The sequence below is a fragment of the Tenebrio molitor genome, chromosome 5 (assembly GCF_963966145.1).
Source record: "Tenebrio molitor chromosome 5, icTenMoli1.1, whole genome shotgun sequence".
Lineage (NCBI taxonomy): Eukaryota > Metazoa > Arthropoda > Insecta > Coleoptera > Tenebrionidae > Tenebrio > Tenebrio molitor.
This window is the reverse complement of record NC_091050.1, coordinates 8,762,526-8,790,478: the sequence shown is the minus strand read 5'-3', so window position 1 is coordinate 8,790,478 and position 27,953 is coordinate 8,762,526. Positions and strand designations below refer to the sequence as shown.

At 37.5% G+C, this 27,953-nt stretch overlaps 1 protein-coding gene across 1 annotated transcript in view; it reads left to right on the top strand.

Annotated features, from left to right (window-relative positions):
* Positions 1 to 11,195: 11,195 nt before the first annotated feature.
* Hr38 (Hormone receptor-like in 38) overlaps positions 11,196 to 27,953 on the top strand; it is a 35,971-nt gene continuing 19,213 nt past the window's right edge. Inside the window, exon 1 of the mRNA XM_069047437.1 lies at positions 11,196 to 11,748. Coding sequence (XP_068903538.1) covers positions 11,619 to 11,748 — 130 coding nt within the window. The 5' untranslated portion in view covers positions 11,196 to 11,618. The remainder of the gene's footprint in view (positions 11,749 to 27,953) is intronic.

The following is a 27,953-nucleotide window of genomic DNA, read 5'->3' as shown; positions in this document are numbered from 1 at the left end:
CAGGAATAGCATGCAATTTTAATTACTTTTGACAGATGACAGAGTAGCAGGACGTTTTAACCCCGATAAACATTTTTGATTGGATGAAAGCAAGCGCTCTGCACGTATTTATTTCACTTTTCAAATATTATCTTATTAATTACTTCTATGTCTGCATCTAGAGCTTTAGATACCTACTTATGTTGATAATTGGAAAAAATATATAGTTTAGGGGCCCATCTGTTTAAATCCCTTTAAAACAACCCCTACCCGACACTCCTTTTCCAGCCTCCCCTTGATTTTATTGAATGCGTTTCTGACTAGATTTTCAGTCTTGCAATTTCCATTTCTATTTTTTGAAATATCTATCTGGTATCTTTTTTCTAAAAAACGTTGTCTTTGAATTTTTTTCAATTTTTTAGCTCTTTTCTTTCAAGTTTTTGTGGTTAGGAATTTCATCGTACATATTTCGTGACTGTCTCTTCACCAAGTTCTTGTTTAGTTTTCTGTTCTAATCTTGTGCTTTTACAATCTTTCATACAATTTCTCTTTTTCGCAAAATTTGATTCAAAAGTACCCTGTTGCTTTTTTTAATCAATTGTTTGTGTTTTTCTTTCATCACATTTCTTCTTTTTAGAGAGTTTTTATTATAAAAGTATTTATTGTGGTACTTCACGAAAGTACACCCTTTCATTCGGTTCTTGTGATTCTTTTTCTTTTTATGCATATCCCCATTTCTTTCAATCTCTCAGTACATTTGTTTCCTGAAAATACACCTGTCATTTTCTGGGCCATATTTCTTCTCTTCTTCCAAAATCTAATGAAAAAAGGCGTTCTTTCTGGCTTTTTTGTCTTCTTTTTGTAATATATTCCCAAAGTGTATTTCTTTTACACTTTCTGTTCTAATTTCTGTACTGTTTATTAAGAAATACTTTTGATTTGCAAAAACACTATTATTTTGCCTCTTTATTTGTCATTTTTCGTCAAATTTCTTATGTACTCTTTTTGCCTTTCTTTTGTTCTATTGCACTTATTGTCGTTTGCCACGTTTTTCTTGTAATAAAATTTACATCTTTTTTGTTATACAATTTTTGTAATGTTTTTCCTACAGAGAAGCCAAGGAACTCCGTTATTAATTTTTTAATGCGAAAATCCCGATTCACCTAATCCGTATCTCATTTTCTCAAACATAGAACGAGGTGCCAATTGAATTTCACAAAGTCTCATTGTCGACGAATAACCAAATAAAAAAAAATACTTTGCTTCCCCTGCACAACCATTCTTGTTTCTAATTTACTCCATATTTGCACGGTTTTCTTCTCTGTGTTTCTAAACAAGTACATGATAAAATCTGGTTTGTTTCCTGTTTTTGCTCGCGATCCTGTGTGAATTTTTCCGGAACAAGGTCTCTACTCGTATTCCTGTTTTAGCGCATTACGTACAGATGGCAGCGCTTCACCCCGTTTCACGCGAACGAGCTTTCAGTGCAGCTTCGGCCAGTGGAGCTCAAAGGTCGTTAAAAGCTTAATTTTTCACGATTGAATTTTTTCATACGGCGGCTGTCACAATCACACGGACATACAATTTACACAGCGCCCCAGGAATCACGGTAATTACTGGATAATAATAAGATCGTGCGTCGGTTTTCACAACGAGCCACGATATACATATAAATAAGAAACAGTACTGGAAATTAACAGTGTTCGCGGGGGTTATAAATCGAATATGAAAATCCGTCATTAATTACAAAGCGCGAGAGGAAAGAAGTCCGCTCACAATAAAGTGAAATATTCATTTTATATTCAAATTATTATCATTCGCTAAATATCAACGTAATTACACGGTCGTGTATAATTTATTGGACATGCGCATTTTGATGAAGGCGCCGCTTTTTATTTAACAGTTATGCAATGAAAAAACGCCACAAAAAATCCATCAGAAATCCGGTGTTGATCCAGCATCTAGATAAAGCGGTACCACAACAATGCCCGGATTTTTCTGGTTGTTCTTCACGTAAACCAATATCTTCAGCGGGGATAGAATTGCAGCAACGATGCAGATTTATTTCTCACAATGTGTTTATAAATCCCGGGACACGATGTGTTCTCGGATTCAAGATACAATTTAAAGATTGCGAGGTTCAGAGGTTACAACTATTTTGTGTAGAATTACCGCAAATCGATGCTGTTACTTACTACATAACGAAGTTTCTTTGTGCGCTTGGTTTCTTCATTTACGCTCATTTCACGTTCCGTACCCGGAAGATCGCTCCACTTGCACACGGATGGTACAGATAAAGTCGCCGGATTTATGAGGAATCGCTCGAGATTTATAAAACACGAAACTCGTTCCGTGTATTGTTTTAAATTTTCATACGTTCACCTTTGGATGAGCGCCGGTTTTTTACCGGCATGCCAATTTCCTTGTCAATCTTCGTCAGTCCGTCGGAACGTGTTCGAAATTTACTTTTCATGAATTCGCACCATGCCAAATAGGTTGATGTGGTATTAAGGCTGGCGATGAGTTATTAAAATTCACTATTAAGTCGTCTTCATCAACAAATGTTACTCGAGAGAAGTGACTCGTTACGTAATGAAACTGTCAAATTCGCGCAAAAATCGCCGAGGAAGAAATTAATGCGGGAATTAGACGGCCAGCGGTGAAAAGCACAGGTGCAGAGACTTACAAGCAGCAATTTTTCTTGCTGTTGACAGTTGTCAGTTGGCTTAAAAAGTCCTACAGATTACACATCAGCTCAAATTAAACACCAAGATGTATTTTGTAATCAGGAACTACACTGGACAACATCTCAAAGCTCTTTAAAAGTTCAGAATGACGAAATTGACTTCTCTTAGATTACCACCAATTCAGTCAGTCGAATTTAGAACATCTGGCCCAAAGAAAAGTTCTTCTCGTTAAAATACGAAAATTTAACGGAAGGAGTGTCATAGTGACATAGTTCCAAATCGACTGTTCTTAGCTTCGAATATTAGGATCGCAGATGGAAAAGGGCATTGCACAATATCGCTTTTGAGAAGGGAGAAACGTGTTTCATTTTATGACATCCTGATGGAAAACGATGAATTCTTATGATTAGGAATGACAGAAACAATTCCCTAATTTTGACAAAAGCTCAACTTCGGTTCACCAAAATGTAACAACTGCACGTCGAACTGACACTCTGTTATTACTTTATCTGTTTATTAATCCAGTGGTGACATAAACTAAAGGGTGTTTTTTTCGTCGAAGTTGGCGTTGAAGAGTCGATTGTGAATGAACCACTCGTCTTAAAAACACTGATTTTTCAAACTGCATATTAAAAACACGCAACAAGTGAGGTTAGATTTAGACAGCTGATCAGAGTTATAATCCGATGGTGCGTTCACAATCGACTCTTCAAGGCCAACTTCGACGCCAAATTTAAAAGAACACCCGTTACAACGACACAGATAGAAACACCAAGAAATCTTAATTAAATTGTGTTAGTTCCGATTTTAATTTATTATTCATTTGTGAGTCTTTTTTACAAGTAAATTTATCTTTATCTGCAAAACAATACTGTGGATTTCACTGATTCCAGTTAATCTGGACATATACGACTGATCTATTTCAATTAAGCGGCTACTTCCAGTTATTCGAATTTGCATATAAAGAACTCAAAGAATTTTTTAACGCAACACACTTTTCAGTATTTAAGTATTAAGTAAGATTAACTGGCATGGCAATTACCATGACATCACGTTAAGAATTTATATTCCAGATAAACGGCGTTTTGTCCCAAAAAATCTAAATAAATTATTAATGTTTTCCAGATTTGTTTTTGAGCTTTAACCTATTAAAGCTATCTCAGTTATCAGTGTTTCAATTAGCCAGAAATTACAGAAAATAATATTTCATTTCATTTTAACTTGTTTCATGTTTGGAGTCTTTTGAACCTTGAGAGAGTAGTTATATTTTACCGTTGTTAAAAACAAAATAACAAGATTTTACAACTTAATAATAAATCTAATTCGCATTGTTAATCGACATGGTTCTGTAAAATGACTCCAGTTCACATTTTAAGAAACTGCTTTTGAGGTAATTTACAAAATTAAATTGATTACTGATACTGATCCAGTCAGTAATTTCTCTTGCCTTTGAATAAATAACAACTTTTTATTTTCTTTGTTATTTTTATGAAGCCTTGAACTACCAGAAAGTATTTATGATCAGTAAAATTAATTAATTTTCTTAACATTTACCAAGAATATTCTTTTTTCCTCGTTGATAAATGAAAGTAATAAAAATTCTTTCAAAATGATAACTGGTAGTCCGCGTATTAGTTTATGAATACATTTTGTTTCACTGTTAATTCGACAATTCTTAAAAAAAGATTCACAACAGGTTTGATTTAAAAACATCTAGATCATCATATTATTAAAAGGTGTTTTACAACTTCTTTTTAAGGACTCCGTTATTAAATAAGACTTAAATTTCTCATATCCGGCAATAAAAATTGAATTAAAAATTAAGACAACAAATTATAAGTTTTTTCACTTCCTTCGAATAAATTATGACCAATAATAAAACAAAGTCTTTCGATGGTGGGGAGATTGAGACCAAAAGAGCTCATTGGCCACAAATCCAGCCATTTGCCATAATTCTTCACTGACTAGGGTATCAAATTTATTTTAAAAAAACAGGTTTACACGAAATTTAATATTTATTTGTAGTTAATGTATTAATTAATTTACACATTTCTAGTTTAACAACAACTATATTCAGGTAAAATAAAACATCATATGAGTTCATTCATAACACACAACAATAAACCTGACTTTTAAAAATAACCAAAGAAAACAGCAATTAATCTTTGGCATTCTCAAGATAATTGGTAAATAATTGGGTGTCGTTCTATTTTTACACAAAAGAAATCATGTTAGAATTTGAGACCATAATTGCAGGAATAGGGTTATATTTTGTTTTTTCTTGAGCTGTTGTGTTTTGTCGTAGACATTCTGAAAACGTGAGTAATCTTTAGTTACAGAATACACACAGTGAGAACCACAAATTGGAAATAACTTAGGTATTTTCTTTTCCGTTGAGCTTTTTTGTGGAATTTCGGTGCAAAAATGAATCAGAATTCTACAAAAACTAGAAAAGTGTCATTTAAAAAAAAATGTTGATGACGTCATTGCGCGTAAACAGAAATGGCCGGAAAAACGAAAATTATTGGGAGAGGTTTCTTTAAAAAAAGATAAAGCTCGAGTTCTGAACGGGAAGATTATTTCCAATTAAAATAATATTCCAAAATAAGACGTGAAGCGTCATTTATAATACCAGAATCAATAATTTTGATGATGTCAATAATTATGACTAAATATGTATTGATAAAATCATAATCAGCTATAAATACAGCGGTAACGTGAGTCCCAGTTGAATTAAATCGTTTCGGATTGAATTTCCAGCGTGAATTCGTTGTAAAACAGACAGCAAAACAACAACTTTTATTTCGAATTTATTTTGCATCATGAATGATGAAGATAATCTGTGCATGAATTTGTCCTGCGTCGCAAACAGACGTTTCAAGAATAAAACTGAAACTTTAGAAAACACATCCTGACGTAAATTGGGCGAATCGCCTCACGACTCCAACAATAGAACCTGGACTGTTTTTCACTTTTCATCCCTTATCCCTAATCGGCTGAGAAACATTTATTTATAGTAATAAATGATGCAAAGCTAAATACATAAGATCCCCGGATTTATTTACATCACATGTCAGCCGCCTACATAATACATCATCGCCTGGGCAACCTGTATTTTTTATCCAATTTAGAACTTCTGCTCCGGGAATCCTGAACTAGCCGTGTAACTGAAAGGAAACTAAAGGACTCCCACGCGTCTACGTCACCCTTTGCTTTGGAACATCAACATCGAGCGAGATCAATGAAAGCTCCGCTTTCATCTGCTATTTATGTGATTCCATCGATTATTAATCGTGTAACGATCAGCAGAACAAAGCCATCGAACTACCACCACGACTTACCCAGGCCTATTGCAGTACCCAATTTGATTTAAGTCGCTCCGGGGGTCGCCCACGCTCCAGCCCGTCCCGGAAAACACCTTCTCGATCCGGGATCTACGTGGAAAATTTCTATTAATACGACCTCCGGTTCTCCGTTTTATTTTGCCCGCTCGCACTGATACGACTCCCCGGAGTTTCTATTTTTACCCAGTCACATTATTATCTATCAGCAAATTTTTCAATCGAATTATGCGATTGCTCACGTCATCTTCCGACGTCATCGTCGCGATAATTATATAAAGGCACGTCTTCTGCAAAATGTTACACATTTTGTAATTTTGGCGTCATCGTTATGCAAAAAGGCTTTAATGTCAACGGATTTTCGACACAAAATTATCTCCGAAAAATTCGAAGGCGTCAGCAGGAAAACGGGAAATATTTGCGGCCGCAAACTTACGCACATGACTCATTTGCGTGTTTGCCTTTGAAATTATCCATCGAACAAGCGAGAAAGAGGCCAGCTCTTGTGGTTAAAAATAACTCCATATTGCAGATTTCCCAGAGAATAATTTACCACTGATGAGTTGAGGAAACCGGTAAACCACCGACACAATTTCCAACATTTTTGCGAGAAGATGCAAACCTCCATAATCAAAAGAAGAATTTTTGTAATCTCTTTCGATCGGGTCGGCTCGCTTTGACAGAGGTTGTTTTCCACCACCCACCTCCGCACGTGTAAAAATGTAGCGCGAGGGTAGATTAAGAAAAAAGACATCATTAACAACGTGTGTGCTTTAACTTTGCACCAAATTTAATTAATCCTGTCAGATCAGAATCGAAATCCAGACTAGAGTTTGGCGTTAATTGAATCGCGTGGGACGAAGCAAATACATTGTTGAACTGATACAAGAAACCAAAAAGGTGATTTTATGTAATAAAGCTTATGTGATGTTACATCCGAGAGGGGCTAAAGAATGTTATTTATAACAGTGGGCAGGATTGTTTGACTGCAAATTGCTCCTCGAAGGATAATGAATGGGGAGGATATAACGTTGCCACAGTTAGATAAGTCCTTAGGTAAAAGCTAAAAATTACACATCATGGATGTTACATAAATTGCCGAACTGTAACACCGTCATAAAAAATATACAAACTGGCGTCTTTTTGTGGCCCCGCGAGTTATAAATAATGACAATAAATTAAGCACGGGTGACACTGAACTAATATGAATAATTAGTTCTTGCTTGAGGGACCGTCACCTCCTAGGTCGAGTTCGAAAAAACTCATTATAACGCCGACTCCGGAAACAAAATTAACCGCGATTTATTGCGTTATTATCTTGTAATTATTATAATTAATACGTCGTTAAAATTCGACCAGTCGATATATCTCCAGATCGCGACGCACAATCTCATCACCACACTAAATTATGCAATTTGCAAGATTTCGTTCGAAATTGGGAAAATTCGCCTGACTCATTAATCAATCGACCCTGATTCATTTGAACACACAGAGATGATCCTTTCGCAACCACACAAAATTTTAACAGCACTCAAGTGCAGAAGCGTAAGAATCATCCAAGAGCGTGGGAGGCCTCCCCCAACAAAAATATTTATTTTTAATCGAATCCGTTATCTGGGGGTTGCAAAAATGAGCAGTTTCGGGAGAACTGACAGCCGCTTGGTAAATTGATTTATTTTAATGTTTGGAGTGTCTTTTGGAATTCCAGTCAGCCGGAATTGATTACCTGAATGAGTCGTGTGGGCCGAAATAATTACTCCCCGGGAATGCGTAATAGCGTACGAAGCAGGACGCACCAGAAATGAGACTGAAATAATAAATTCCCGTAAATTTAATTAACATCAAAATATTGTTTTCGGAAAAATTGTTTCGGATTTTTTCGCTGTTTTTTTCTCATATTCTTCCCACGCACTTTACTCCCACGTCTCGTGTGTATTCAGACCGACGGCGCATTCCGCGTCGGGACGCCGACCGGGCATCATCGTATCGACGCAGAAATATTTGATGAAGTTTAAGAAAGAGTGGGTGGATGGCAAATATGAATCGAAACAACTTAAAAACTAACTTTATGATATTTATATCGTGGGATGTGGAGCTTAATTGATTTTGGGCAATCAGATTTATCCAGTTTGTTTTTTCGACTGACTGAAAGCAATCTGGCTGCAGACATTTTCCACAACAAAAATATTGTTCTAGTGTACACATATTACCACCAAAATTAGATAGAATTACATTATTTGTCGTGATAGGATAAAGACACCTGGCAAAGCTTCAACAAATATGTAATAAAAGCTCTGATAATATTTTATTAATCCATCCGGCGTTGATATTCAGGATTACTGAGTAGGTCACGGATGAATCGATTTTGTACAGCGTTATCAGGGTTATTCGGGTTCACATTTTTTGTGAAATCGATGCAAAATACGCAACCTTTCAGAACAACGGTGAAAAGTTGCACTTGTTGAAGTATTAAAGTCTTCTTAACCAAGAAGTTTTATCTTTTCTTTTAGCTAAGGCATATAAATCTTAAGTCATCTGTAGTAGCTTGTACCTACCTTAAAAAATAAAAAAGTTCAATAACACTTAATCGAAAATAGGGTTTGATTCTACTCCTATTTGCATCGTGTTTTATATAATATTTTTTATTATGTTATAAATGTGGCTAAAAGCATCAATTTTAAACAAAGCTGAAGTAAAAATATACACCTCTCAGCTACAGATTACACGGTTTTGAAATTTTATCATGTAAATCATTCTAAATGTAACTTTTATGTTGTACTACAAAAAAAAAACTCTTAAGAAAACAAGTTTTGCGAAGTCGTAATATTTCTCTTTAATCTCAAAATCGCTTCTAAAAAGTTGCATAAACACAGTTTTTATGAAAGAATTGTTAACGAATTAGCTTGTAAAATCCAGGTAAGAATAAAAAAGTGAAGGAATGCTGAAGAGTTTTTTCTTCTGTAACGCAGACGCTAAAATATTCGAGAGACAAAATAATTTCACAACAAGACGGAGAGAACTCTCCTCAAAGAGTTTGATAAAAAAACGGAAAAATTTTTACTTCGAGATATGACAAAGACGCGACAAGTGTTTTTTAATTTTGTAAAGTATCTGAGTTAATTTTTTTCTGTTCAGTATTTAACTGATGTTACTTAATTTTTTAGTTAGTCAAATATGACTCATTAACAATTCAAAGAATTTATTTTTAGTGGTGTGAGATGATAATAAGACAGTTAAGATTCAATTTTCTGAGAGATTAAATTTGTACCAATCAATGTAAAAAACTGTTGTAAAAAGAAATCCTGCAGGATAGTTTTTCCTTGCTTCATTCGAATCATATAACTGCTCTGTGAATACCAGCTGCGGCAGGTTTTACCGCCGCTGTGATATTATCAAACTGTGATTTAAATAAAATACCCAAAATTGCTATAAACAACTGTCTTAAACACAGGATAATTTTTCCTCTATTTAATTTTCCTGCTAATTTTACCTACTCGAAACAAGTTTAAATGTGTACTCGGAGCTGGAGAATATTAAATTCCATTACTTGTCGATCATCTATATTATCGATTGCAAATGAGAAATATGTGGTTAATTTACAAGCTGTAAAAAAAGTTAATATCGATTTTCTTTGTTGTACCCGTTGTGAGTAGACATCTGATAATAGTTTTGTCTCTCTAGCATACTACAAAGATACACAATGAGGCACGAACAAGTAGGAAAAAATGAAAGAAAATACAGCGTGATCAACAATGACTGAGTCTGTTGGCAATGAAACAATTGAAAATACTGGTGATTTTTGTGTAGTAATAGGCACTGACCACGCACTGACCGGATTTTTTAACTTGAGATGACATTAAAAACATTCTTGGTTATGCAGGTTATGTTTATACTATTACAAAAATGAACCTTCGTTGGTAAATTTTAAATTTGCCAAATTTCATTGTTACCAACAGACTCAGTAATTCTTGATCACCCCGTAGTAGATCATTAAGAGTAGAAGTGAGTCTTTTGGTGCTAAGCCCAGAGACTGAACACCGAGGCGAAGTCGAGGTCGCAACAATCGGACATGAACTCATTTTTTTTTTTTGCTGCAGTAACAGTAAAATGCCCATTTTCAAACTTACAATTTTCAAATTTTAAGGCACGAGTAATTTCTAATTCTCTTGTTGCAATATTATTAGTAGTTGAAGGTTCAATAATATTAGTAAAATCTACTCAAGTCTAAAGTTTAGTTTTGACGGTGAACGGCCATCTTGCTATTTTTGATTTTGACTCGTGTTACACCACAGTGGCACCAGTTAAATATTGAATAATAATTTCACCTTTTTAGAGGCTTTTTTGTAATAGGAATAATTTAATTATTAAATATTTCGTCTCAAATGACCTTACATTTGACTCGGTCGAGCCGCCTGTAGACATTTCAACTCCTAGGATTTCAATTGTTTCAAGTCCGGTTACAAAAGCGCAATTTTCGACCGCTTGAAGTTAAAACCTTTTTATTTTAAAATTTACAGCTTTATTTATTATCATGATCTGCCAACTTCTCTTTTGTATCTGACTTTACGCAGGGGTGAATACAGAATTTTGCCATCTTCCTCACACGCGAGGAGAGGTTGCGCTATCCTTTACTTCGCCGAGATAACAGGAACACTCGAGTACATATTGTTCATTTTTGGACTTGTAATGAAGATTTTGAGATCAAGTACGATGAAGTGAAATGTTTTTTGTTTGATCCAGGTGGAGAGGAAATAAACCAGATTCCGAGGAAAGCACGTAGATATCAGGATATCTTGCCGGATTTACGTTCTGGTTGTGTAGTTTATTATAGTGAGTAAGTTTTTTGCTCGACTGCGGAGAGTCCCACCGTGAGCCGGGGATTGCTCCTGAATCAGCAGGAAGGTCCGCATCAGGTAGAGCGACCGCAGCGTTGTTGAGTAGGATGCAGGAGCGTGGTGAGTCCCCGGTTCCGGCGGCGCTAAAATCGATGGGCGGCCGAGCCGGCGCCGGTCGCGTCGCCCACGACGTCACAACCGTGACGGCGCAACAATGACGTCACCGTTGGCGGCGCGGCGAGCAGGGGCGGCAACGGCAGTGCTAGCGGGATCGATCGGCGATGACATCACTGCGGTAATGACGTCAGCAGGAGCGCGAACAGCGGTTTTATAATGGGCCGATTGAGAGTGGCAGGGATATAGAGTGACGGCGGCCGCTCTCGAAGACAGTCGCGTGCGTATCTCGCAAGAAGTTGGACCGCGACATCGGCAAGTGCTACAAGTGCAGGAGTGCAAGAGTGCAGAGCGGACCGAACCTGCCCCAGTCGCGCTTTAGTGAGCTTTAGTGAGCTTCCAGTGCTGTGATCATCTCTCGACTATGCTTTTATGAAGATACTGTCGTTCGCAGTGGATTCGCCTGAAAAGAAGGAAGGCGCGCGCTCTTCTACCAACTCGCCGGAGTTGCCGCTCCGGGACTCGCCAGGTGACTTGGATGTTTGGGTAGTTGCTCACTAGTCCGTCTGTGTTATCCTTCGATGTTGTCCAGTCGTTTTCGTTGTTTATGCATGTGGACTAGAGACTAGTTTAGAGGATTGCTGCGATGCAACCGTTACGAGATGCGCTCAGGTCCTCCGACTGTCCGGCATCACTTCAGGCTTCAGCAGCAGCACTTTAGCGCGCCTCAGCAGACGCACACAGACTCCAACAACAACTCGCCCGCTTATAACTTCCATCTCCAGAACAAGTGTACGTACAACACGTCTGCCAAAGACATAACGCTTTTTCAGAACTAACACGATCGATTAGAACTTTTACCGGTTGAGCAAGTGCCATCGAAATTGTGAAACGACAAAATCGTCGCCGCCTGAATTAACGCAATCCGCTTTTTACATTTTTTTTTTCATTTTTCACTTCAGTAAAAGTATTTTCCTGCTACAACCGGATATCTCGCTCCGTCTCGCCGTCGTCTCTACCCGGATTTTCCCCTACACAACTTTGACCTATATTCTCACAGCTGTTTTTGTAACCGGGTTTCGTGTCAAAATCGAACTTTTATAATGAATAAAATATTCAGGTCTCAGTTGCACAACTGCCGCTGGAACGCCAAACCCGAATCAAAACATGATTCAGGATAGGTGCTATTGTCCTGAATTCCTGATACACACAATTACTTCTCCTTTAATCAGTCCTCGATTAGCCGCAATTAAATTGATTGAATCCTCCGGAAATGACTCCAATTTTCTTCACACGTTGACCATTCACGTAGAAAAAATTCGATTCCGATTTCACTACGCTTATTATTCGAGTTATTATTCAGTAATGCTTACAAGGAATAATTGTTTATAAAAAAAATTATTTAGACTTGTTCGTATATTTCAAAAAAGAAATATGAGAAATTATCTTCTAATTCATAGTATGTAATACATACTCGTATTACTAATATTTGTATATTTTGCAACAGCCAAATCAAAAATGATTTTCCGATTAATAAAAAAATCAAATGGAAATAAATGACGATAAATTAAATAATTAATAAAATATAAATTTAAAAATATATTAAAAATAGGGTGGTTTCTGCCATGAACGATAGTGTAGCAGGAAACAGATTACGGTGTACCCACTTTCCGTACACTTAAAAGCTGCAGGAAAAAATTTAAAGCTGCTTTATCCAACTTTAATCGACCTGGTAGGGTACTGGGTTAGTCGTATTTAGGTTTATTAATTTATCCGGAAATGACACCAATTTTCTTTCAGGATTCAGGCAGACAAGACTGACTTCCGGTTTTACTAAACTTAACTACAAGTCTACAAATTTTAACTGAAAATGTATGTGTATATTAAAAAAAATATATTTAAATTCATGTCTGTACATAATGTGTCAATAATACTGTTCTTCAAAGTTGAAAATAAGAATACATGGTTTTATTTAATGCGACAGACGCAGGATTTTACATAAAAGTTTAATTATTTTTCAATAGCTAAGTACAAAGAAGTTTGTCGTCTAAGAAAGTAGTAAATGGAAGCAGATAACAATAATTTAATAAATAATATTACTAAATCATAATATAACAGAGGTAACAGGTATAACAGAGCAGCAGGAATTGAATTAAGGCACTCATCCAATTCGTGAACACTGAGATTGCAGGAAAAAAAATAGGATTGCTCTTTCCAACTTTAAGTAAATTGGTACTGAATTGTGTGTATTTAAGTTATTTAAGTAATTTCTTTTAAATTCTTCATATGGTTCAAACAGAAGATAAGAAAAATGTAATAATTTATTTTATGTAATACAAAGCACAGTATTTCTTAAGAAAAGGTTGTAGCATCTTGGTGACAATCAATTTCAGCAAATTTGAAGAACTAAGTATAAATAAGCACAAGTGAATTAAATAAATAATAAATAAATAGGTATGTCCAAAATGTGTGTTTTATCATGTGTAACTATCCTTCAGGAATATTTTTTTTATATTTGTGACACATTATCTAAAGCTTTGCTGTGCTGTATGCAACAAAAAGGTGACTGAATTAACTGCAATAAAATGTATGTATTCTTTCTAAATTATCAAGCAATAAAATCGAAATTTCAAATGCTACAAATTTTTTAATTTAAAAAAAAAAACGAAATTATTTGTATTGATAACATAATTACATAACATTTTTGATTTACAATGCAAAAATTTCCGATAATAATGCGGAATCTGGGAAAGTGCCCCGAATGCTTGCAGCGTTTCCACGTTGAATAACAAGGGAAATCCTCTCGAAAAAAATAATTGCTTTTAGCAGTTATTCACCTGATATTATTTTTTTGATGAAGAGAGTACATATAAATATCATAGTTATTAAATTAAAAAATAAATATTGTGGGGTGCTACAGAGGAAAAATATAATTTTTAATAAATGATGGAAAATATGTGGTTAATAAATTCAGTTAGATGGGAAATGTATTTACCTACGACAAAGAGCAAATAATATGAAGAGTAAATTTCTTAGAAAATAAAATGTAAATATTGTTATTGTCTGTAGTTGTGGGTTAATCTAGTTCCGTAGGTTTTTTCCTGTGTAATTATAACACAATCGGGTATCCCGAAATAATATCCGTCTACAAAAATACTCGACCACAGCTGATGGGACCACAATCCGGAAACCTTCCACGTTATTCTCATTCGACAAGGTTTTTCCTTTGATGGGGAATCCCTAAAATATCTCCCGTTGTCAAGAATAAACCACCTGTTATGTGATCGAAGGATGTCTAAAAACAGCTTTATTCTTTCACGTAGGCAGACGTTCTAAGCCGTAACTTGTAAAGCTGCTCATAATTTATGATTATATTGATTCACATTAATCTAATTAGCAACTTTATATGGCCGCTGAAATTTATAAACTTGTCAGTAATTAAACTAAATTTGATTGCCTTGTAAATTGAACGAGCTATTTGCAATTATTATTGCCGTGCCACAAGCCCCTTCAGTCGTTCGAAAAACTCTCTTCGGGCTCCGGGATATTAAGAGGTAATCTAAACTTAAACAAGTTTCTTGTGGGCAGAGGTGGCGGCACGACCTGAACGGGCGGGTTAGGCTGTTCTACTCTCGGTTTCTAACACACGAGAGAAAATCCCAACTTTTTTAAATTTTTTCGATTTCGATTAACAGTGATCTAAACTGAATAGATTTTTATAATGAGACAATTAACTTGTCAATGTCGAAAACTACGTAACGCTTTAATTATCAATCAGATTTATTTAACAGTTCAGTTTTTATATAGAGCAAGTGCAAATGACCTAAAAAGTGATTTTATTAAATTAATTTATTCAAATTCGAAGCTGTGAATATAAAATGCTAATTACCGGAAACTGTTTCCCGCTTTTACAGGTTTCCGTAGAAGTTTCTGGGACAAGCACAGAGTAAGTCATTAAAAGGATTGTAACACCATCAAATGTTGTTTAAAATTAAAATGAAATTTTATTTTTACAATTTTATACTTAATGGAAAAATTATAGATTTTTTTAATTCATGTAAATTTTTGCAAATGTATCGTTTCTGCTTTATAATTTATAAATTTGCAATCTCACCATCCAACAACAGTAAATTAAGCGTTTATGTGTAGACAAAATTAACAAGATGTGAAGTCTCAAGGTAGGTAGAGGAGTTATATATTTTTCTCAGATATTCTTATTACAATTAAAGTCGATAAAATATGTTACAAAATGTTGAACAGATTTTGTTCAATAAAGATATATTTTTTTTATTTCACAATATTTTATTGCAAGTTTGCATAGGTAACGAGCGTTCAAAAAAAAAAGTGTAGTCACGCAGGCCGTAGTTTTATCTTTCTTTTATAAACGCAAGTTGTTTTTCTGGTTAGTAGGCTTGGACATTTCCATTAGAGGCATTATTTATTTATTAATTTAAAATAAAAACCAGTAAGAAAACCAGGAAAACTCTTATCGGTTGGTTCTAAAGAGAGCTGTTTTATACAGCTCATACAGTGGAATAAATGACGTTTCACATGCAAAAACTTTAACAGCTGTTGCAGCTACGCCATACGTTAACGAATTTTTTTGAACGCTTTTAATGTGGGCAAAATTCATCCAATAAGAAAATAATGATTAATTACAATGTTTATTAAGAATTTTATTAAATATTTAGGTCATTTGCAACAGAAGACAATAAATAGAAATAAATTTGGGAGTTGTAGAAGAAACAAAGTTTTTCCTAATTAAGGACCTCGTTGCTTAACTTATTTTCATAATTAATTACAAAGCTAAAAATAATACAATCATAAAAACAAGATGCTGCAGCAGGAATTACATTGTTGCTTAAAGATTAATGAACGCAGATATTTTAGGAAAGAATTTCGGACTGTTTTATCCAAAGCTCCGTAGTAACCGCTGACGTCAACAAATGAAAAAGCGAGACAACCTGTTTCTAAAAATTCCACAAATCCACAAATAACTTTGCCTGTGACTTTTTAAAAACTTCCTGAAAGCTTCGATCAAAACACTGCAGCTTTTACCAAACAAATGTCGTTGTACAGGGCGCCAAGAACGTGAATATAAAAAAGTTCTTAAGTAATTAATGCGATCAGAATTAATCTCTCAGGGAGAGCTTTCAATGAAATTTCAGCATTCACAATTTGCTCAGTTGTCAGAAATGTGAACGATTTAAAAAATCTAATCATTTTCCAATTCTAACCTGACGTAATTTAAAACTTTTACTAATTTAAAACATATTATGTTGGTTAATCGAAACAAGCAGGAATAATTTATTAAAATGGAAGTTTTAACTGAAAATGGGTATTTTTTACAGGCATTTATTTTTTCACTACAAATTGGTCTAACCTAACAAATGTAAAATTTCAGAAAAAAAATGTAAAGGTGCTTTTAAACTTTAAATCGTTGCCCCTGGTCAAACATTCTAATTAAATGTCTCTTTTTTAATCTTTAACAATCTCTCATTCTCGGTATAAAAAAATTAATTTCTTTTTGGAAATGAACGAGGTCTTACTTGAAAAATAAATTGGCATGCCTTAAAAACATAAAAATATTTGGAAGATTAATCGTGTTTGATATGCGAACATCCGCTTTTAGATATCATTACAAGGTTTTCATTTGTTTGCAAGAACCACTTTATTGTTCTAATAAAGTAAATACCCCATCAAAATATTATTCATTACTTTATTACTTCCTGTCGGCTGAGCGACTTTTGTCAGATACTGCAGTGTGGTTTCCGTTTCCTGCAACCTGATGCCCGAAGATGCTGTAGCGCCATTACGAAACACGTTTTCGCACCATGACGCATTTTTTCTGATGCAAATTCTACAGTCGTTGGGAAAAAACTGCCAGTCTGTGTTTTGGGTTAATAACGTATCAGCATGAGATGTCATAACATCAGATCGGGCGTAAAAAACATAAACCGCGAACATGTGGTTGGTCTACGCGCGATAGCAGCAAACCGTTTGTTCACCATTTTAATCGGCTAATAAGGACAAACACGTTTACTGGATAGGTGCATAATTTGAAACTTCCTCCGCGACAAATTTCCATCGGTAATAATAGCATCCGCCAATTTATCGAAAACTTCCTACAGGTGTACCGACATCCCTCGCATTAAATAATATTTAATTGACAGTAAATTCTCGTTTTTCGAGCATTAACAGCTCCCGAGCGCTGTTTCACCATTATGTTGCCGTTTTATAGTGTTGGTAGCAATGAGATCTGAAACCCGAATAAATCTTCCAGAATTGTCGCCGCATATTGTCCTTGGCCGGGCGCGCTATTTATGGCCCGTTTTTAACAGATTTTTTTTAATTAACCTTGAATGGTACATTTTAATTGTGGTGTTGTCTTGTCAGCACTTGATGAGATTGCCGGGCCAAAAGTGTCACAATCGTTACACTTCCTTGTTTACCAGTTTCCATGATTCACCCGATCCGAGTCCATGTGACTTGTCTGGGGACGCTGCCAGGAAATGTCTCGTGGCCACTTTCGCTTGCGGAAAACTCGCTCTGGCTTATTGACAGAACCCCATTTATATTCACGTGCTGCGTAAAGTACGCCACTCACAATATTATTATTAGCGTCAACTTGGCCGAATTCTCGGTCACGAGAATCCGTATTTTAAGCCGTTCCGATAAGCGAGACGCGAGTGGGCACCGTTCGATTTATCACAATGGATTTCGAAGCGAAATCCGTCTCCTATAATTTTATTCGTCTTCATTTGAATTACAAATCGAACACACACAATTTCATAAATTTCGTCGAAATAATCGCCGGATTTGTGGAACCTCCGGGTGCGAAAACGCACCACCAGAAAATCCGGGCCGGTGTGTACGGAAGAAACTCGGATAGCGTGGAGCGCGTCGTGACGCAAAGCGCCGATATTAATAGGATGGGCGTCGCGCCGCACTCGAAATAATGACCCTCGACGTCATTCTGACGTCACCGTCTCACACCCAATGACGTCATAGTGGAAGCATCGATCAGTGACGTCACCGACGTTCTGTCTCGCTCCGGAGCGTCGCGACGCTGCCGCCCTCTTCGTCGGGTGTTGCGCTAGCGCCGAGGTCACGGAGAAAGTTTTGTGGTAGTTCGTCTCCTGCTCCACTTTCGAACGGTCGCTTTCGAGCTTCAGCTGACTTCGGCAGGTTTTCCCGGCAGTTTTCCACCTGAAAAGCGCCAGTTGCAGCGTGGCCGCTCCGGACTCCCGGACTAGACGGTATGTATGCGTTTTTTTGTGTGCGTTTTTCTGGATTTTTCGCGAGTGCCTCCGGTCGGGGGCTTGGCGGCTTCTGCCGGCGTGGGTGGACAGTTGACTTACCACAACGCAGACGGTTAGTTAACTCTGAGATCAGACGCTATTTGCTGAGCCAATAGTGTAGTCGCGGTATTTGTGTGGGTTCTTATTTGACAACATTGAATTAAGCGCCGTACATTGGTGTTAGCGTGGTAGGAAAAAGCGATAAGTGGCCCATAAGCCGATTAAATTGCGCTCCGGTGGCTTATTAGCGAGATATTGCCCGGATAATGGCAGATTTGCGGCCTGAGCGCGATCCGGAGGAAAAGTTGCGACCCACGCTTTGTCATCAAGTGCCGACTGCTAATTATCTTGCGATATTGGGTCAGGGGTCATCCAAAACACCTGAGACTTTTACTCGCCGTGATTTACACTTTGAATCTTAATTAATTGCGAAAATTTGTAAATTTCACTCGACCAGAAAAACCCCACATAAATACATAAATAACACTCGAGGCGAGGGTGTTTCTAAATTCTGCGAATTCTTCCGCTTCTTTATGCAAAAGTAGCAAACCGCACCGTTTGTCATCGCCAAATAGAAAACTTGACCCGCGGCTCTCCTATTATCCAACCATCGCAAACAACTCTTAGTAACTACTGTAATAGTGCAAACAGTCTAAATTGCAAAGCCAAACATCCGCGAAAACTTTGGAAAGCTGGATATTCCACCATATGATCCGGATCTGAGTTCAGGTATTGATCAAGAGCGTCACCGTTGGTGATTTAATGACGTGGTGGTCCTTCGTGACGGTATAACAGGTCCACAGAGGGCATGTCAGCTGTTGGCAGATCGATCAGATAAAACGCCTTCGCATTTTCGGTTGCGTGATGCGGACACGTTTTATGGATTATCGCGATTATGGATTTAACTATTTCGGGTCGATGGGCGAAACACGTGACGCTATTGATAATTCTTAAAAAAAACACTTCGTCCTCCACATGAGACGTTACGCAAGTGACGCTCATTTCCATCTAGATTTATAATTTCGTCCTGATGACGTCTCCAACACTTCCGCTACATTATTTATCCTTCGTTCGGTTTTTTGCTTGTTATCGACGGCATTTGAATAAATTATTTAGAGGAATCGGGGCCGGTTCCTCCAAATTATTATAATTAAGTAATTGTTGGTGCGCCGGAGAGCATCTTTTGCAAGCGAAACCTTGCAGAAGAATGCAACTCGCATTAAGCGGAAAAAAATCGTAAACGCATACCAGAAGATATGTTATGACCATACGTCAAGAATCCCATAAAATATTGCTTCCTCGGAGCCACACATCAGCTTCTTCGTTGATTCCGTTCCGCTGTTGGCGGCGATGACTCGATCGCGCGTTAATAGAGTCGGTGCAAGTTTTCGATTTTTCGTTGCAGGAATTGCGCGCTGAAAGCCGGAGGAGGTATCGAACAATTGCCGCGCTCGGAATTGATTCGCCTATAAATAAAGCTGCTTTAAATTGGAGAGTATCCGTCCGCCATCTGTGGGTCCTCCGCCGAAGCTGCGGCGCGCAGTGTCGTCTCCGACGGGCGATAAGTCAGAAGGTGTCCCGGGGGTCGTATTTCTTGGTATGGACGCGGTCTCGGAGATGAGGTCGTAAAGTTGAGTCCGCGGTCGGCGCGACAGCCAACAAGGCCTCCGCGGCGTGCTACCTGTCTCGTTACTAAAGATCGTAAACTCTAATCTACTAGACAATTGCACAGGTAATTACTCCGAGACCGGTGTCCACGGCTGGCTCTACAAGAAAGGAACACGGTGCGCGCCGCGCATAAAAACTGACCCCATACCTCCGGACGTTAATTAACGAGGCATAAAATTCGCGGGCATGATACCGACTGATTTGCGGAGACATAAATTTGCCCGGATCGGGCCGGAGCTAAAGACGTAATTAAGGCGATTTGATTGATGCAGTAGCGTAACCGCGGGTCCGAGGGGGTCGGCCCCCCTGCGACGCCAAATTAGACAAAAAACGCCAGATGAAGCCATTAACCTTCGAGCTCTTCGGAAAAGCCGTGTTAATGGATCGGCTCCGGGTGGAAAGTAAGCGGTGCGTTCACCTACTGCTGGAATTAAAGTGGGCAAAATTGCGTTGTATTTCCAATTTACCGCAGACGGTGGCTTGTTCTTGCACTCGGACAGAATATTAAGAGCAATTGTGTATTCAAGAGCTGCAGCAAATAAGGACAAATATGAAATATGGATAGTGCAGCTTTCTGAGTCACTCTAAATTTGGTAATTACGAGACAACAAAGAGGCTAAGTGTCGGCAAACAGTTTCAAGTTTTTCACAAGGGGAGATGTATTTTTATGTATTTTTTATCGGAAATTAAATTAAAAAAACAATAAGGAGCGTGTGCTATTGCATACTCGAATACACTAATAGAATAATTATTTATGAAACTACTTTTTTTTTTATAAGTGGGAAGTTTACACGCATGAGTGCAGCCAGTGTTATCTCACCCATAAAAAGTACATTATACACAAGTTGCATACATAATTGTTTGCAACATCATTGTCGCTCAAAATAAAATTATTACCCTAATTTACACAAGGCAACACTGTTGACAGTTTTTTTTTTTTATTCTTTTTCCGTCACTAACGTGCCTGACATGCGGATCTATCAAAATGAACATAACATGTTGCTGAATTTCCTGCGATGTCTGAGTATTCTTCTGTTGTATACTAGAACAACTGACAACAATGTACTAGACATTGACGCTGTTTATAACCTCAAACTTAAAAAAACATAACCTAATTCAACAGTCAAGTCAGCTTTACTGCCAAAAGAAATGCAAAATTTCCAAGGCTTCCCATTATGCCAAAACAACGTGAATGCATTTTATGTAGAAGTATAGGGATATTTATTGTTTAACCAACACGAGGCAACAGGTGGTGGATCTTTGATTTGTGAGTAGACTATATAAAGGGTGTTTTTTTTAATTTGGCGTCGAAGTTGGCGTTGGAGAGTCGATTGTGAATGCACCACTCCTGTTAAAACACAGATTTTTTTTCAAAGTGCAGATTAAAAACACAACTTGGACGCCAAATTTTAAAAAACATCCGTTATAGGTGGTATTAATTTTCTTCTGCCATTGCGTAGCTTAGGTAACCAGCTAAAAGTCAAAAGTTGTCATCATATTGAAGTGTGCCAATTTCTTTTACAATTATTTACATAAAATAAGTGAAAGTGATAACGAAGCACTACCAAGTATTTTACCCGAAATTCATTTTGTGTTTTTAATTAAACAAAATAACAAAATATGTTGAGAAAAGAAATCCTATTTGAAATAAGGACACCTAAGAGTGTAAAGATCTTGATTAATGAATTTTGTAAACTTTATTATTAAGGTATTTAAACATCACTTCCTTATGACCACGATAAACAACCAAGTTGAATAAGCTTCTTTACCAGAGTATTTACACAACTATTGTTCAAACATAAAGATTTATAGACTTGTAGATGCTTCCATCAATTATAAGAATTGAAAAGTATTTGACGATACATCCTGAGCTGTTGAAAAAGTAAAATCTTTGGTAGAAGAAATCGCTCAATTAAAAAATACAGGGTGTATCTAAAATGCGTCTGTTAATTTTGACACGTAACAATGCTTGTTAAATGAAACGTTTTTTCTATTTGAATTTTGTACGAAAAAGCGTTACAAATTGATTTAATATTTGGAATAAATTAACCAGCAAAATGTATACCCGCCTATGGGTAAAGGCGAACATTTTCTCTTGTGTCAGGAAGTGAGCCTTATTAAAAAAGTTAAATTGTTATAGAAAAAAATTAAATTACTAAAATTAAAAAACGACTCGTTTGGTAAAAATTGGGGGGCAAAAAATCTTGGGAAGCGAATTTTGCAAAATGTTATAGAGAAAAGTTTCGTAAAATGGCGAGTTCTTCCAATGGTTAAAATTAACACACGTATTTCAGATACACCCTGTATATAATTTTTTTTTATATGTATTTGATTTCACGTCCAAGTTCAAAAACTAAAGAAAAAAATGAAGATTTCCCTTTTAAGATATTTTTCTATAAAAAAGATATGCGGATATTTATACACACTCTTATGTCATCGTCCTGGGTATTGAACGTTACGCCACTGGGTCGTAAATTACGGATAATAAAAGTGAAGATGTACAAAAATACCAATGATGCTCAGGTCGAAGCATTGTGAAGAAAATGCGTTTAGTCTCGTGAAAAAACTCTGCCCAATTAGTATTTTGTATTTTATGGCTGACACATTTCGTTGTAATTAATTATGAATTACGATTGAGGTGATATTAGTGATTTGAATATTTATGTTTCGTATTTTTATGGCTTTAATCGTCCACACGGATATGCATATTGACGCGTTGCATTGTGTGAAGTCGAGTGTGTTGATGAGGAATAGCAGGAATGCCACGGTTGGACGTGTGTATCTTTTATCTCGGTCGGTGATGGGTCAATTACTGCTAAAGAGCGGTTCAGAGTGCATTTATTGAATGATCGTTAGACGTCTTGTTCGGTGTAATTGGGTTCGTTAGGCGGGCCGCCCACCCGATGGGTTCCATTACCATCGTAAAGTCCGACGGTGTGTAATGTTTGGTAAATAATTAAGGTCGCTAATTATGCCGTTATTACATTTGAATAATTCATACTGATCGGGAGCATAAATATTTATAACAAAAATCAGTTTGAATAAATAACGAATAAATAAGAGTTTTTAAACATTTCTTATAAGATCATTCCAGTTATCTGCGAAACACATAAATTAATAAACAGCCGATCTAAAATGTATATCATTATGCCTTCATACCAGCGCGGCAATTTCAAAATGGCGTCGCAGCGCTCACCCGTCAATTAAAATGGCTTTAATTGCGCTCATTAACAATGCAGCAGGCTCGTTGTCCCAGTCCTGCCGGGCGACTCCTGCTGGATTTTCGATTGGCATGAATTCTTCGATTTTTGCCGCCAGCCTGAATACTCTAGTTTGCAGGAAGGCCAGCTTTGAAACCACAGCGTGTCAAACGTGTCAGATTTAATCTCTCGTATGTAATAACACTGTGCTAATCAGTTTGTTACCTTAAGCATTCATTAATTACTAATAACAGACTTCCCACCTTATAATTAATATCAGAAGGAAAACAGTCCTTAGGGAAATGGTGCAGCCGAAGGACGCTCTAATTAATTCCAGACGCATCCACGATTTGTTCAGAAATGTGATTAGAATTGCATCTGACCTCGAACGGCGATTATATCAGAATGAGGAAATGGAATCCGGCAAAAAATAGATTTTGCGTAATGTAGAAGATTCTTCCGTTGGACGATGACACAATGAAATGACAGCTTAATGCATGGTCTGCATTTCAACAGGGTCTCAAGATTCACGATGTTGTGTCGCCGTTACGATTAAAATTTATGACATTTTCGACGAAATTCCGACGGTTTCAGGGTTTTTGGAGAAATTTCGTCGAACCAAATTGAACAGCTGGACAACGATTTCTAACGAACGCTCCCAAATTGAAAATAATCGGTGAAATTGCTCCAAAACAATTTTATTAATATTAATGACCTACACTTTGTTCGCTAAAATAATGCACACATGCTGAGTAATAGAGCTGTTGGCCAGACTGAAGGTTTCTACACACATGTCTCCAGCGTAATAACTGCACTATAGACACTTTAATGAGATTTCTGTTATATCGACACTCCAACTAAGCTGCGGTGAATTTATTTCATTTCAATCAATAATAATTACAAAGAAAACTTGTTATTACTTACTAATTAATGTGTCCTGCGTAACGAACAGAACAAAAATAATCCGTTTGTAAAATGTCTTCCTGGGTATTGTGGAAAGCTCGGAGCTTTTCTGTGCACGGTTAGTTGCTTTCTTTAATACTACTAGTTCTTGCAACAGGTTGTTATCAAATAAGATTCCAACGAGTCTGCTACTCTTATTTCTTCTTTACAATTTCCTCTGCTTGATCAAGCTCTAATTTCCGAAGGCAATCACGGAACGAAGGATTTTCTGCAGCAACAATCACATCTTATTATTAACAAAAAAACTTGCCGCAACGACTTGCTCCAGTATCAGTTATCTTCTTTCTTCATCTACCAAGTTTTGTCGGTATAAATGGAAGTTTTTCAAAAATCAATCAAATTTTGAGTCCCCAAGAGTTTTATGCCAAATTCTATGAACTATCTGAGCCAAGAACTTAATTTTTGACTCGATTTGAATCGATTTTGTACAAGAAAAATGTTGCTGATCAAAAAAACGAGTTTCACAAATTCATAAAAGACGAGATGAAGCTGTCTCCATCCGCCTGAGAGTTGGAGGGTTATAAATAACAGGATTTTGTCCAGGTAATAAAGTAAAGTGACTCACCACGCATAATTTTAAAAATCATTGAATAATTTATTTTGAGCGGACTTTAAATAAAAATGGATTAATAAAGCCTGTCTGAAGCGATATTCTGAGAGAGGATATAAATAAAGCTTCATCGATTCCGGCCGCGTGGACCGCAGCTAAATGGATTCAATTAAGTTGGTCTTATTGGCAAATGACGAGGAAGATCTATAAATTCCTGCTGTACGTAATTATTAAAGAGCTTTTTTAAATCGAGTAGTATTAAAAAAATTTCTCTTAGCGTCATCCTTGTAACCACTCCCGTGCAAAAACTGAAATTGCTTCACATCTCGATAAATCAAAACTCGCTAAATATATTGTGACTTGGAATTTCCTGGCGAATTCGGCGAACGTGAAATTTCGTAAGGCGATATCCTCGTGACAAGGACTGTTGTGACCGGTTGCGAAACCGCCCTTAATGTATGCAAATTATCACCGATCGAAAAGCCGTTTCCGAGCGCAAGTTTCCGATCGGTGCAAGAATTGGTCAACAAAACCCGTCCCGTATCGCTCCATCTAAATGAATATGCCGTGTTAACCTCCTTAACGGTGCAATAAACAATCCCGAATCAATCAGTGTTGCCAAAATCACAGGTTTTACATGCGAGGTCGACCACTTTATCGATCGAAGGAAGACTGACTTGTCCTACTTCGCAGTCGCTTAATTGCACCCGTGTTGTCTCGGGCGCTTTTTGATGGATCGTCCTTTCATCGATCCTTTACTGGACGGCCATCGATAGCGCGCCGAGCTTTGAAAGCTCGCCGCCGATGGCAGATAAAGAAATGCGAATAGCTTTGGGTTTTTGCACGTCTTTCCGTCCAGTTCCAGTGACCTTGATGTAAAATGGATTTGAAAACTCGTTCTTAACTAATTCGCACCGACGAATAAATTATCTCGATATGGTGAACAATCTCAGTTTTGATTAGCTAATCGTTATATCGATATCGCATTTAGCGGTTTCAATAACGGGAGAAATGAGTTGAATCGGTCGCCTCGGCGCGTTCTTGAAATTTCGACTTTTTTCCTGAAGAAATCGCCCGTCGCAACTCGATGGTACACATCTCCGCGCGGTGTCAGGGCTCTTGCCCTCGCTTTCTACTCTCATTATTGCGTTTGTTGCCAATTAAAAACCGAGATGTTGAACTCTATCCGTGGGTGAAACGAATCGAGGTATCACTTTCGGTTCAGATACGCGCCGAGCCTAATTTCCATAAATTAGAGGACAGTCCTTCGCGCGACGTAGACGCGGGCCACGGGGGGTGATAATAAAATCCATTAGATTGATTATAATATTACAGAACCGGTCCTATTCTGGCAACTCGCCTCTTTAGCTGGGGGGCACAGTCTTGTACACCAACGCGATCGCCGCTCAACACTTTCAGTTTCTAAAATGTTTCCTTCACCCAGTAACGTGCCTTACCGGTGCGCCAGACAGAGACGCAAGTTGCAAATTGCAGCCATTGCGCAACACCGACAAAATCACCTATGTTTTAACACTTTTGCCTTACGTAACGCTGAATCCCGCCGATAACCCGAGATTGATGAGATAATCCGAGAACGTACCGTTGTTGGAAAGTCATTTTTTGTCAGCACTTTTCTGCTGACATCCGCGTAAATCCGCGAATTTGCATAAACAAGTCTTAATATGCAACTATTCGCTGAAAGGCTGAAATATTTGCCGTTTGTCTTCGCGGATTACTCATTGCTAATAAAAGTTACGCCACCATGTTTACTTTTTACGATACATATTACCAATAAAATTGCTTAATTGGCTTCACTTGCTTCCACACGTCCATTCCTGATGCCACTCTACTCATTTTTGCATACCCGTTCTTCGACGCTTTATGCAATCGTGATTGTTTTGTTTACATAACTGAAAATCTACCAGCCAGGTTTCCTTGAACACCCGGAACCTTCAGACTCCCAAAGTTGTTTTCCTCACCGAACAGGATCTACCAACTTCTTCCGATTTGTCCCTCCACAATTTCTACGAACCTTGATTTTTCACACTTCCTCGTACGGGGTCACGGCCGCCAGTTTTCTTCGTGTTGCGCAAGTACTTTTCCAGATTCCGAGTAGGTATGATAATTTTTACTGAATGACTAAAAATTTTACATAACCTATGACTCGGTGATTGATGGTTTATCCTGACAGATCGCAAACTGCGATCATTCGTTTCTATCGGACCTCCCACGCACCACGAAGAATTTTTCTAGCCTCAAGTGTTGTTGTTCGATGTAATAAATCGCAACGCTCCAGACCCTCCACCAATAAGAAGTCTGAAATTGTCAAATTAATGTCTTTATAAAATATGCTCGTGGTTCCTTTATCGATTGTTGTAATGGGCGGGCGGTTCATTTTTATTTATGTTGCCTGACATTAAGCCGTCTTTGTGCGGCCTGATTGGACTCCATTGAAACATCTCATCGATGACGTCCGCGGTACTCGAAGTCGCGAACTTCACCCCACCTGTCCTACCACTCAGAAGGGAGATCCGGCGCAACAAAACAAACAGTTCCATGCATCTTTCATGAAGTCCCGCATCGGGCATGACTTTCTATTTCTTTGTGGACCTGAAACAAGCAATCATTGTTTACATTTAAATAATTACTGTCGCAACTCTCGCGCGGACCCCTAAAAGGAAATCGGTACAATTAGTTGGAGATTTCAGGCTGAAACCGATAGATCGTCTAGACGAGCTAAAAGTAAAAGTCCCCCTGAAGACTTCATCGCCGTTTTCTCCTGTGCGAAAAATCGGAAATAACTCACTCCGCCGTATCACTCCTTTGTTTATTGCAGGTTGCGGGTCTCGGTTGGTTGGGTCCAAGTTGCACCACCTAATGAACACGATCGTGTGTAAACCTTTATGTTATTGCCCAACCCAAATCGCCAAACGGCGATTTAATTGTGGCGTCTTTGTCCCGACTCCTGGTGCCGAAGTAGGCCATCGCTGGAGCGCACATGCAATATTAATTATTGCCCGAGGAGTTCGGCGTTTTTTGGAGGAATTTGCATAGAGCCAAGGATTTTTGCGTGTGTGTTTGCTGCATTAATTTGATTTTCCTACGTTTTCCGTTAATCCGGTGATTCATAAGTAAAGGCCTCGCATACCTGTTTAAATTAGATTAATTGGTGGCAGGGTGGAATACTAATTCCTCAGAGATGTGTGTGGAAACACGTAACAGTCCTGATTTATGCCCTCGTCGCCTCACACTCATGACATAACGTGTTTTCATTCTTCTCTAAAAAAATGCGATTGCGCATTTAAAATCTTAATT